Source organism: Antennarius striatus, chromosome 15 (assembly GCF_040054535.1).
Source record: "Antennarius striatus isolate MH-2024 chromosome 15, ASM4005453v1, whole genome shotgun sequence".
NCBI lineage: Eukaryota > Metazoa > Chordata > Actinopteri > Lophiiformes > Antennariidae > Antennarius > Antennarius striatus.
Window position 1 is genome coordinate 15,262,024 of NC_090790.1, and position 13,901 is coordinate 15,275,924.

At 44.0% G+C, this 13,901-nt stretch overlaps 1 protein-coding gene across 2 annotated transcripts; it reads right to left on the reverse strand.

Annotated features, from left to right (window-relative positions):
- Nucleotides 1-1,305: 1,305 nt before the first annotated feature.
- On the reverse strand, nt 1,306-3,879 carry LOC137608962 (polyubiquitin-C-like). 2 transcript variants are annotated; one of them, XM_068335619.1, is made up of 2 exons: nt 1,720-3,879; nt 1,306-1,491 (listed from the first exon to the last, which is right to left on the reverse strand). In XM_068335619.1, exons 1-2 carry the CDS (start codon nt 3,361-3,363, stop codon nt 1,306-1,308), a joined length of 1,830 nt encoding a protein of 609 aa, XP_068191720.1. In that variant the 5' UTR covers nt 3,364-3,879. The 2 variants fall into 2 exon arrangements, with proteins under 2 accessions (XP_068191720.1, XP_068191719.1); XM_068335618.1 differs by having other exon boundaries at nt 1,306-3,879.
- Between the last annotated feature and the right edge of the window lie 10,022 nt (nt 3,880-13,901).

Consider the following 13,901-nt stretch of genomic DNA (forward strand, 5'->3'; position numbering starts at 1 on the left):
TTGCATAAAATACAGTATATATACAGTATAGTGAATGTTCCTAACGTTGCGTGGAGTACCTGACCCTTAACTAGTGAGGGTAAGAGGAAGCTCGGTGAAGCTGTTTCCGCTCCCCAAAATAAAGTACGGAACATAACATACTACTTCTGCACGAACTCCGCACAAAGGAAGGCCAGAGTACTGCTCGTGGGCCATTTAGCATGTTCCTTCATTAGTACTTCCGTAATTAGCCTGACCTTTGATTAGTACTTACGCCATTAGCTCATTCCTTATATATGGCAACATAGAATTCTCCAGAATGTAAATGGTGCTATGTCATCAACTATTTGTCTTGAACAAGTAGGAATTTTCTACTTTTTTCCTCTTCTTGCAATTTTCACACCATTCCTCCTGGAGGACCACTTTCATCTCTAGGTTCTCCCACCAGCTGGAAGCCCGTCTCGGTCTGACCCAAAACTGGCTTGGGTGTCTTTGGTGAGGAACCTTAACCCTAACGTGGAATTTATGTGTGGGAAAACAGCCGACCTTTGTCTGTGCTCAATGTGAAGCAGCAAAAACACGCCTGGATGAATATTCAGAAGTCTTCCCTCATCTCAAAGAAGAGGGACACTCATTTCAGGTTTCTAATGTTCAGATCTTGGACAGGGAAGACAGAGGAATGAAAGAAACCATTAATGTCAAAGTGGAGAAGCCATTCTATGGGACTTTTACCAAAAAAATGAGGCATTTACAGGAAAGAATCATTTTATTAGTTTTGATCATTTCCAATCCTAAGAAAAAAACATTTTCAGGGACACATTCTACTAAGAGTAACTAAATAACTGCCATTCGCCACAAACAGCCAACTTTTTAAACTTGTTTTACGTTATAAATTTAAAAAATTAATTTCCGGTAGACACAAGAAAATCAATTGTCAGATAAGATGTCAAAATACAATGATTATTGAGGGGAGATAAAAGTTTGGGAATGTTAGAACTGTTGTATTCAAACTCAAAAAAGAATAACTCACATCAAAATACAAACAGCCTTTTTAAACTAGAATTAAGGGCGAACATGCCAACAACTTTTCAAAGGGGTTTATTTTCCTCCTCTGAGACAGAGGACAAGGTGGAGAATGGACCCCTTTTGGATGTTGTAGTCAGACAGTGTGCAGCCATCTTTAAGCTGCTTTCCAGCAAATATCAGACGCTGCTGGTCGGGGGGGATGCCTTACTTATTCTGGATCTTGGCCTTCACATTCTCAACTGCGTCTCTCTGTTCCACCTCCAGGGTGATGGTCTTTGCGGTCAGGGTTTTCACCAAGATCTACATTCCTCCTCTGAGACGGAGGACAAGGTGGAGGGTGGACTCCTTCTGGATGTTATAGTCGGACAGGGTGCGGCCATCTTCCAGCTGCTTTCCAGCAAAGATCAGACGCTGCTGGTCAGGGGGGATGCCCTCCTTATCCTGAATCTTGGCCTTCAAATTGTCAATGGTGTCACTGGGTTCCGTCTCCAGGGTGATGGTCTTTCCAGTCAGGGTTTTTACGAAGATCTGCATTCCTCCTCTGAGACGGAGGACAAGGTGGAGGGTGGACTGCTTCTGGATGCTGTAGTCGGACAGGATACAGCCATCTTCAAGCTGCTTTCCAGCACAGATCAGACGTTGCTGGTTAGGAGGTATTCCCTCCTTATCCTGGATCTTTGCCTTCGCATTCTCAATGGTGTCACTGGGTTGCACCTCCAGGGTGATGGTCTTCCCGATCAGGTTTTTCACGAAGATCTGCATTCCTCCTCTGAGACGGAGGACAAGGTGGAGGGTGGACTCCTTCTGGATGTTGTAGTCGGACAGGGTGCGGCCATCTTCAAGCTGCTTTCCAGCAAAGATCAGACGCTGCTGGTCGGGAGGGATGCCCTCCTTATCCTGGATTTTGGCCTTCACATTCTCAACGGTGTCACTGGGTTCCACCTCCAGGGTGATGGTCTTGCCGGTTAGGGTTTTCACGAACATCTGCATCCCTCCTCTGAGACGGAGGACAAGGTGGAGGGTTGACTCCTTCTGGATGTTGTAATCGGACATGGTGCGGCCATCTTCAAGCTGCTTTCCAGCAAAGATCAGACGCTGCTGGTCGGGGGGGATGCCCTCCTTATCCTGGATCTTGGCCTTCACATTCTCAATGGTGTCACTGGGTTCCACCTCCAGGGTGATGGTCTTCCCAGTCAGGGTTTTCACGAAGATCTGCATTCCTCCTCTGAGACGGAGGACAAGATGGAGGGTGGACTCCTTCTGGATGTTGTAGTCAGACAGGGTGCGGCCATCTTCAAGTTGCTTTCCAGCAAAGATCAGACGCTGCTGGTCGGGGGGGATGCCCTCCTTATCCTGGATCTTGGCCTTCACATTCTCAACGGTGTCACTGGGTTCAGTTTCCAGGGTGATGGTCTTTCCAGTCAGGGTTTTTACGAATATCTGCATCCCTCCTCTGAGACGGAGGACAAGGTGAAGGGTGGACTCCTTCTGGATGTTGTAGTCGGAAAGGGTGCGGCCATCTTCAAGCTGCTTTCCAGCAAAGATCAGACGCTGCTGGTCGGGGGGGATGCCCTCCTTATCCTGGATCTTGGCCTTCACATTCTCAACGGTGTCACTGGGTTCAGTTTCCAGGGTGATGGTCTTTCCAGTCAGGGTTTTTACAAATATCTGCATCCCTCCTCTGAGACGGAGGACAAGGTGAAGGGTGGACTCCTTCTGGATGTTGTAGTCGGAAAGGGTGCGGCCATCTTCAAGCTGCTTTCCAGCAAAGATCAGACGCTGCTGGTCGGGGGGGATGCCTTCCTTATCCTGGATTTTGGCCTTCACATTCTCAACGGTGTCACTGGGTTCCACCTCCAGGGTGATGGTCTTGCCGGTTAGGGTTTTCACGAACATCTGCATCCCTCCTCTGAGACGTAGGACAAGATGGAGGGTGGACTCCTTCTGGATGTTGTAGTCGGACATGGTGCGGCCATCTTCAAGCTGCTTTCCAGCAAAGATCAGACGCTGCTGGTCGGGGGGAATGCCCTCCTTATCTTGGATCTTAGCCTTCACATTCTCAATGGTGTCACTGGGTTCCACCTCCAGGGTGATGGTCTTCCCAGTCAGGGTTTTCACGAAGATCTGCATTCCTCCTCTGAGACGGAGGACAAGATGGAGGGTGGACTCCTTCTGGATGTTGTAGTCAGACAGGGTGCGGCCATCTTCAAGCTGCTTTCCAGCAAAGATCAGACGCTGCTGGTCGGGAGGTATTCCCTCCTTATCTTGGATCTTGGCCTTCACATTCTCAACGGTGTCACTGGGTTCCGTCTCCAGGGTGATGGTCTTTCCAGTTAGAGTTTTCACAAAGATCTGCATCTTGACACTAAAAATAATTTGATACTGAGATCAACACCTTCATAGCACTCTTTTTGACATGTTTCTGCTAAGTTTTGTTTGCATTGAACGTGTGAAAAAATATAATCCAGCTAAATCTATGTGTGGTAAACGTTCCTCCCTAAGGGGACATGGTATGTAAACTAATTCAACTAACCTCTTTACTGACTATACCCTTTACATATTTCATCTCACATACAACTTTGCCTAAAGAACAGTCCAAACAGTAATCTGACCTGATCATCTTAATATAAATATTTTTTGAGAGCTAGTCTCTGCAGTTTACTAAGAGGGCCCTAATGCAGCTTAAACAATTCAAGAAAACTGAAGCTATTACATTTTTCATGACAGTCATTTAAAGTTATTCACTTACTAAATTCCTTGTTACCTTAAGAATAATATAACCGAAGCCGCAGTTTCAAATGATGTTACATTAAAATGTAGCTGTGCTCTAGAACAAAGTCCAATCACAGCATAAATGTGGAGATACATGTAGATTGACCACTGTTTCAACCAGTTAAAGACTGCATCACAGATAAACTAACATTTGTCCAGATCATAGATGATCCTACAGAATACATTTCTGATGTGAAGTAAAAGTGATGTGGGTCGGCTCCTGACTCAAGGATGTATGGTCTTACCCGAGGAACAGACTGTAACGTGGTTTTTAGCGTAAAGGTTTGAAATAATTGAGTAGTCTCCATTTATCCACTCTAATATATCCACTATATATCACTTTGATGTCTCTGAGACTTTGATGGCTTTTTGCTGGAGTACAGGGTTACCCATGGTAACCGAAGCTGCCGACACTGACCTAGGCCCCCAACAGAACTTCACTTGGGCTCACTGAAGGACGAGAGCCTTGGCCATAGATAAGCCTGTGGTATAAGTGTGTTCTTCATACTATTTCCTTTAGTAGAGGAGAACAACACATCAACCAAACAACACAAAATAATTTAAAAACTCAACTTTGATTTAGGCCACGGTTAAATCTGAGCACCTTTCTCCTTGTTTGGGCTCAGCTATTTTTTTGGGGTAGTACTTAATTTCTTAAGCTTAATTTCAGTCGATTAATCACATGCAAAAATATGACAATCTTTACCGTTTGGACACAGGTTCTCCGTGTGTGGATGGCTTGACGAGTCTTTGATGAATGGAAAAGTTTGCTGTCACAGCTGGTTGTTCTTTGAACATGTTTTCTTTTTGTCAATGAAATTGCTCATGCCCTGTCAGTGGGGTTTATATGAACAACATAAAAGGAGATATTACTTTTAACTGTGGGCTTTGAAAATCACTTGAAGATCGAATGTCATGAAAGCATCAAAGTAAAGTCTTTGACTAGAGTTGAACATTAGCCACATCAAACCATCTCAATAGTGGTGATGCCCCCCTGTTGTGGAACTCAGGAATTGACTCTCAGTAAAATCATACATAAAGTTAACTGACCCTAACCTGAACCCCAAAAGTCCGACTTCATCCACTTTATCCACCGCATACTTGCGCATCTGATCCATTGAAGGCGCAATAAAGCTGGGTATCTCAGAGTACATATTTCTAAGTCCATTAAGGGCATGTGAATGTAGCACTCCACGGTCAGTGGACTCCATAGCAACGGTAAACATCAAATTGCAGCATGTTGGCGCAGTGGGTAGTGCTGTCATTGCACAGCAAGGCAGTTTTCGGTTCGTGTCCCGCTCTGTGCAGAGTTTGCATGTTCTCCTCGTGTCTGCGTGGGTTCTCTCCATGTTCTCCGGCTTCCTCCCGCCTCCAAAAACATGCAGTCCGGGTGAATTAGCCAGTGCCAAATTGTCTGTAGGCGTGAATATGTGTGTGTGTGTGTTTGTCTGTCTTTCATGTGGCTCCGCAATGCACCGGAGTAACACCCAGAGTGCCCTCTGTCTCATACCCAAAAGGCTCCAGCAACCCCGCAACAGCAGAAGAAGCAGGTACTGAAGATGATTCATCCATTCATTCATATTTTATAGCCGCTACATCCGCTGTTGCAGGGTGCTGGAGCCTATGCCAGCCGACTGGAGGCATGAGACAGCGTGCACTCCAGGTGTGATGCAAGTGCACATATAGCAGAACCGCCTGGCTCTTTAGAGAAAATACTTTTCTGTTACATAAAAACCAATGAAACATATTGGGGTTTTAATTCTCTTTATTCAATTACAAGTGACAGAGTGCATTCCTTTTTCTAATATAGTACTGTGTTTCACTGTAGTCCTATTAGTTGTTATGTACAGTAGATGGAGACTAGATTCTAGTACATTTTGTTGACCTCTTGATGGCGCCATAGAGTAAGTGATTCCTAATGAGATGTCCGTACCTGTCTGGCACACAGTTGTCTGAAAGTTTCGATGTTTCATGGGTCTTCACCTCACCATCACTAAATTTATTATCAGTTCATGTTACTAAATAATATTCAGTAATTTTTAGTAATTTGATGGTAGTACTACCTTAGACAGGAGGGAGACTATACGATCACTTCTCCCACTGCCATCCCTGCTTCCTCCGAGCAGCACCGCACAGCTGGCACGAGCTGAATGGTGTGATGGCGAGTCAGCCTCTCAAGCTCGGCCGAGGCCGCCTCCACCACGTGCATGGTGACAAACCTAGCACGCTGCCCCCCACACAAACACAGAAACCACCCCACTACCCTTCTACCCACACACCCCACCACAATATACACACCACTATATACACACACAGCCAATACATCCTCATTCATTCATTTATATTCTACCACTTGTTCCGCTTATTGCGCGTGACAGGGGTCACACGCAATAAGCGGATGACTTGCAGGCGAGAGGCAGGGAAAACCTAAAGCAAGATGCCAACGCATTGCCGAGCCACATGGAAGACAAACAACCAATCACACACACGCACACGCACGCACACACACACACACGCACACGCGCACACACACACACACACACACACACACCTACGGGAAATTTTGGAATGTCCAATTCACCTAAGGTGCTTATTTGTGATGTGGCAGAAAGCCGCAGAACCCATAGAGAACCAATGCAGATCTGGGAAGAACACACAAACTCCCACCCCGTGCTGCCCCCAACACACATCACCCAGAGAAAAAGTTATAAGTCAAACTTGAGCGACCAGAGTAAACTCTTCCTTAAATGCTAGCTAAATGGCCTCAAAGTGAAAAGTTCATGTCCACCATCTTTCCTATTCTAGGCAGACCACTGTTATGTAACACGATGAATGTCCTATGAGACATGTCTCCTGCACAACTGACAATAAAAACTCGAGGTAAAACTATTTTGAGAAGACTAAACATGAAGGAACAGAAATGTAATAGCACAAATCTTTGAACTTGACACATCAAAGACATCATCTGAGTATTTAAGGATGGGGGCCACCAGTGGATCACTGAGATGAATGGAGGAGGTGATGGATTTCATGTCTCTCCGAGAGTTATAAATAAGGTTATATACATGAATGGAGGAGGAGATATGCCCGATAGCACAGTCAAAATGTTATATTATAACAGAGGTGTGCCCAGAATACGGAGGATGGTTAGCGAACCTCTTCAAGAACATTTATCACCTGTTGCACCGCTTTGGAGACAGAAACGTCTCTTTCTCCTGCTGCTGCTGCTGGCTGGTATTATTCATCTGCACCCTCGGCGGGTGACGACTGGAGCGCTGCAGGACTTCTGCACAGTCCTGGTGTACCCAACTTGTCGGGTGCCGCTTGTGGTGAGTAAGTCAGGCTTCTCTAACAATTTAAACTGTCATAACATTGGACATGGTGACGTAATAAATAACCTGTCCTTCCCAGACTGCAGAGACCTTGATAGGTCCAATGTGTGTCTTATCAATTCTGCTGTTGACGCTGCTGTGTGTTGTAGTCCCATAGTGAAGAGACAGAGGGTATCCAAAACTTCTCAAACCGTCATTTAAAGTTCTGTGATATCTAAAGCTGAAACCAAGGGGGCCATTTGGTGAATATTGTAACATCAGGAGCAACTCCAAAAGTAAACCAAAAGTAAACCATCTAATTCATCTTCTGCCTGACTTAAAAAGAGTGCAATCACAAAAAAAGTGCTCTTGGGTTACGTTAATGTAAACTGGGAGTACAAATCAAAGAAGAGGCAGTGGATTGCGCTGTTGCCGCACAGCAAGGTGGTTCCAGCTTAACGTCCCGCTCTGTGCAGAGTTTGCATGTCCTCCCCATGTCTGCGTGGGTTCTCTCTAGCTTCTCCGGTTTCCTTCCACCTCCAAAAACATGCGCTTCGGGCTAAATGAAATGCTCAAATACACAAAACTGACTTAATCTTTCGAAATAAACCATAAAGAATAACAAAAAGTTATGAATTAATCAGCAGTCTACCTAATCAAAGGCCAGATAGACCACTGGCCTATGATCAGATAGGCCAAAACAAAAATAATCCACCTTGGATCAAAGAGAATTCATGGAAGCTAATGAAAACTGGAGATGCTGTTGACAAAGGCAACTAAAAGTAGAAGAGAATCTGATATGCTGCTTCTAAAGGTTTAAGAAACAAAGCAAGCAGGTGTGTGTCACACTAGATAAAATATTTGAATGCGTGAAGGGCGGCACGGTGGCGTAGTAGGTAGCGTCACTGCATAGCAAGGCTTGAGTCCTTTCTGTACGGAGTTTGCATGTTCTCCCCGTGTCTGCGTGGGTTCTCTCTGGGTTCTCCGGCTTCCTCCCACCTCCAAAAACATGCACTTCCAAGTTAATTGACCGGTACCAAATTGTTCGTAGGTGTGAGTGTGTTCGTGCGTGTTTGTGTGTGTATTTGTGGCTCCGCAATGACCGGCTTCATGTCCGGAGTGTCCCTTGCCTCACAACCCTACTCCAGCAAGAAGCAAGTTTAGAAAATGAATGAATAAATGTTCAATGATATTTTGCAAATGTGACACAAATATTGAACTTTTTTTTAAACATAAAATAAACCTATTTAGGTCTCTTAAAATGAAAATAAAAAGTCACGCACCCACGGTGTCATTATACTCCATCTTCCATACTCTGGGCAGACAAATGCTATATAACACGTTGAAAGTCCAGTGGGACGTCTCCTGTGATGCACAAATTTTCTCTTTGAACTTGACACATCAAAGACTTCAAAGACATCTTCTGATATTTAAGAATGGGAGGCCACCACCCTAATAGACCTTTGAGATGAATGGAGAAGGCGATGGATTGCATGTTGTTTCAGGAGTTACACATACAATTTTTTACATTAATGCAGCAGGAGATTTGCCCAATAATACAATCATCAGGTTACATCGTGAAAGAAGCGTGCCCAGAATACGGACTGTATTGAGAGATCGTGGGCCAGATCATGGAATACTCGTGGTTCTCCTATAATGACACCCGTAGGTCATTTGTGGTGTCCCAACGACCCTCCAGGGTTAGGGATAGGATAGGACAGGCTAGGCTAGGGGGTTATGGGGTTTAGGGTAAGGGTGTGACGTTAAACTACATTCAACCTGGGTTGTTGGGGCACCACAATCTGTTGACCAGCTCTCTCCATTCTTCTCAGCAGCTCTCACTGCCTCACTGGGTGTCACGTGACTCCATTCTCTGATGTTTCGTCCCATCTTTTCTTTTGTCCCCCTTGTCTCCTGCCACCTTCCGTGTCTTGTTCCTCCGTGTCTGCGTGGGTTCTCTCCGGGCTCTCCGGCTTCCTCCCACCTCCAAAAACATGCAAACCGGTGAACTGGCCATTCCAAATTTCCTGTAGGTGTGTGTGTGTGTGTGGGTGTGTGTGTGTGTGTGTGTTTGTATATGTATGGCGCCGTGGTGCACTGGCGTCATGCCCCCAGTCAGCTGGGGACGTGAGGCGGGTGTAGAAAATGTGTGAGGCATTCTCAGTCAATCAATCAATCAAACTTTATGAATGAATAATGTCCCTTCTGTCTCTGTGAGACAGTTTTTCATATTTTTAGTGAGTAAGAAACTTCCAGTGCTATTCACTCTTTAATCAAATGTTTTGTTTTGTGAAAATTTAAATATCAGAAATTTTATTTATGGTGCCGGGCACCATAAATACATTTTTTTTAACCAGTTTTACAACTGGTGTCACAAAGACATCCTCTGCATTTCAGTTGATGATCAACTTACATAAGCAATTTTTTTGATGTAATGCACTGATGTATCTTTTAAACTGTAGCCTTTGTTTTTAATGGGATTAATTTTCAACCCACCTGTGTAGCAGCAGACTCGTGGTTGTTTTAATTTTTCATCAGTGATAAACATGTGTCACTGAGGAGTACAGTATGTTCCGCACTATAAGGCGCACCTAAAAGCCTTTAATTTTCTAAATTTCTTATAATCCAATGTGCCTTATATATGAAATAAGTTTTAAAATAGACCATTCATTGAAGATGAGTTCTCAGATGCGTTTTATAATCCAGTGCGCTTTATAATCCAGTGCACTTTATAATCCAGTGTGCTTTATGAATTTTTTTTTTCTAATAGGCAATTCATTGAAGGTGCGCCTTATAAACCAGTGTGCCAAATAGTAAAGAAAATACTGTAAATTTTTTCTCATGTAGTTTATTTGAACAGTTTACAGCATCACCTCTAAGTGTCGCCAAAACACCAACAGCTATGGAAAAGTGCGGACATGAAGTTGTGTTAGACATTTCACTAATTTCTCTTCAGTCACTCTTGATACATCTGAACCCGTCAGTGAAAAGGAGCGAATGCTGTCATTGTGGTGCTTGTGTCAGATCAGACCAACTGCACCGGACGACCCATAGTGTTAAAAGGTACCATATCCTCAGAATGAGGAAACAGTTCAACAATCAGGAAAAGGACAACCAAACCCCAGGTGAGTACAGGTGGAGTCAGCTGCATCAGGTGGGGTCGGCCCAGTGGAAAGTTTTCCTGCAGACACGGCTGCTTGTTGTCAGGTTACACATGTAGAAGCTCCGCCAGCATTTATCCTTCCAGCTGGAGCGTAAGGTGTTGAGATCAGTGGCAGAACTTTGGGTGACAGTAAACATTATGGATGTCAATATTGATGGTGCTCTGTGGATGGTCAAAAGTCAAGAGAGGCTCCCAGGAACAAGTCCCAGAATGCTTCAGTCAAACTGAAACTTACTAAATCATGAGTTAACAAAAAGCTGACTCGGACATTCCTAACATTTTAAATAAGTCTCATGTCAGTCACATGAAGATGAATTGGTTCATATCAGTAACCATGGTAACAACAGGCCTTATGCAAGAAGACTCATGATGTAGCTCAAATCATGTAAATGGACATTCTTTCTAAATGGTTTACTCCACTTCTTTTAAGGGCTATTATCCATCCAGGCATTGATTTGTGTGTTAAAGGCAGAGACATCCCTCTGAAATATATGATCTCATCTTTGTCTAATTGAATCAGAGAAGGGCTCATGTCCTCAATAGTGTCAAGGACTGAGGAAGTGAATTTAATGCCATCTGTTTACCTACAGTGCCTGCTATCTTATTTCAGCTCCTCATTTTACTCTTTTCCTCAAAGGTCATTTTCAGCTGACAACCTCAGAAACAAACCAAAGAAGCCAAAACACGAGACCTAAAAAATGACTCCCCGTCTGGCTGAATTTAACTCATCAGGATCACGTATGATGACTGGAGACTTTCTCAGATTTTTCCCCAAACAGCCTGACCCCCTAACTTCTAGGCCACAACAATATATCCCTTAAAATCAGAGTTAAATTGGTATCATAGTTATTTTGATAGTTAATCAAGTCAATAAAAGTTTAAGTCATAGCATTTTGTGCAGGGTTAACGCCAAGACTGTAATGCAACAAAGTAGACCAATAGAATTTAGACCAGAGGTGGGTTGGGATTAGAACCATACACACTCCTAAAATGGGACAGGCGCACCAGCTGAGGAGTGTTTATTTGTACTGATGCAAATTAAATGTAAAAAGCATCATGTAAAAGGTTTTGTCCTTTAACAGGCAGCAAAGCGCAGACAAAAAATTGCTTTGTGACCCTGACACATAAATAATAGTATGAATTATGATCATCAACAATAATGACTTTATCCTCTATAAGGACAAAACATGGAAGCTAAAAAGTTGGAAAAAAAATATGGACCAGGATAATGTGTGCGTGTATGTGTGTCTGTCTGTCTGTCTGTCTGTGAACCCACTGCCTTAGATTTCACCGTTGTCCTCACATTTTTTAATGGAGATATTTCTTTGATTTCAAACCACTTATATCAATCAATCAATCAATCAATCAAATTCTATTTATATAGCGCTTAATCATATCTGAAGACATCTCAAAGTGCTTTACAGATAGAAAGCCAACAATGCCCTCCAGAGCAAGCATAAGCGAATAATAAATAATAACTACGGTGGATAAAGTGTTGATTAGAAATGGATGGACAGGTTGTTGGATGGAAATATGTAGTTTTTTATTATCTGGACACTTTTGTGAGTGTAAAGTTTTACCTTGTTAGTTCTTTACGTATTGTGACTGTTCCGATGATGTTCATGTAAATGTGCCCAATCCTAACCCTAACCCACAACCCTAACCTTAACCCCTAACAGTAACCCTAAGTCTTACCAACAACCCTAACCCAAAGCTGTTTAAATCAATCTTCAATGTTTCTTGAAGATGTTTCACCTTTCATCCAAGAGGCTTCTTCAGTTCTCGTGGTGGCTGGTCTTGTCCCAGCTTATTAACCGTGTGAGGTGGGGTCAGTGCTATTCACATTCCAACGACCATAGTCAAGACTCATCTGGCTACTCAACAATGGTTGATGGGGGGGCCAGGAGGTGTCAAAGGGGGTCGCTGAAATGCCAGTTTCACTGAGCCTTTGTTTGTATTGAATCGCACTGACCTCACCTCACATGGTTAATAAACTGGGACAAGACCAGCCCACGAGAACTGAAGAAGCCTCTTGGACGGGTGGAGAAACGTCCTCAAGAAACCCTCCAAAAGTCCAGTGGATTGATCTAAACAACCTTGGAGAGTCATGACCTGGATAACCGAGAACCTACACAGATACTGATCCCAAACCCCTAGACTAGCCCTAGCCCCAAACCCCAAGCCCACAACCCAAACCTTACCCTCAACCCCAACCCAAACTCTCACCCCCAACCGTAAGCCCCCGACCATAATACCCAACCATAACCAGTAGCCCCAACCTCCAATCCTAACCCCAAATCCCAACCGCCTACTATAACCCCCAACTCTAACCCCAATTCCAAACTCACTAACCCATCCCCTAACTGTAACTCTAATCCTAACCCAAAGCCCTAATCCACAACACTAACTAACCCTAACCTTAACCCTAACCCTAACAATAAACCCTAACCCCAACACAGGGCTTCCTGAATGAAGAACAGTACTGTATAACCAATTTCTGTTTTATTAAATAACGCTTGTGTGGATCAAAGCATCTTGAAGCCACATTACATTTTTGGAGTGTTTCTACCGTTCTGAACCTCTCTGACCTGTCGGTAATGTTTTTAATTCCAAGGTTCATACCTGAGTGTTTCTGGGAATGTAATTGCCTCCCTGGGTCAACTATGTGCTAATAGTCTCACTGTGTTCTGAAAGGTCGGAGTGACACTTGAGGCTGAAGCTCCTCACCTCCTTCTCCCAGAAATAGAAACACACTTGGGCGGCACCTTCTCAGATATTTACCCATTCATCTACTCACAATCCACGGCAATGTTTATTCAACCTTCTCTGATTCTAAGGTTTATGTTGGGGGCAATTAAATTCACCAAGTAATGTTTTATATGTAATTTGGGGGACTTTATGGGGTTCAGAGAACGTTTCAGCTGTCATACTGAATCCAGTCAGAGAAGATGAAGACTTTCTGACCAGCTGCATCTGCTCCCAAACTCTCAGTGTCTATAACAATATTTACGCCTGCATACTGCTTGTGATGGTAACACACTTGTTGTCTGTTGTGCAGTGAGGGTTTATGTCGTGACACATCTATTAAAAGAAGATTTACTATCAATGACAGAGAATCTTGATTGAGTGTAAATATGTAATCGCTATTGGAGAACGCTAAGGGTACTTAAATTCCTGTAAGTCAACCCCAGAAGAACAACCCAATGGTACCTCTGACCCTAACCCTAACCCCACATCATAAGAACAACTAACTAGTGCCTCTGACAACCACAGAACGATTGATCCACCTGTAAAGTTACAACACAACCCTTACCCTGACGTGCAACTCCCTACCCCAGCCCTGACTCCCCACCTCCACCCCCACCCCAACCGCCCACCCTGCCCTCCCACCCCCCCAACCCCCCACCCCAACGCCCTACCCCAACACCCTACCCTTAGTCTGATCCCCCACCCTAACTCTGAACCCCAACCCTGACCCTAACCCTAACCCCATTTACATGGTCCATTTCAGCATGTAAATTGAGCTGGTTCATTTACATGCTATCTGTGGCTACTTGATAGCTTCCCCCTTACGGACCTGTTTGGTACCCTGTTTCTGAATAATAAATGGATCCTGAATGGCTGATGAATGCAGATGTTTTTAGTCAATA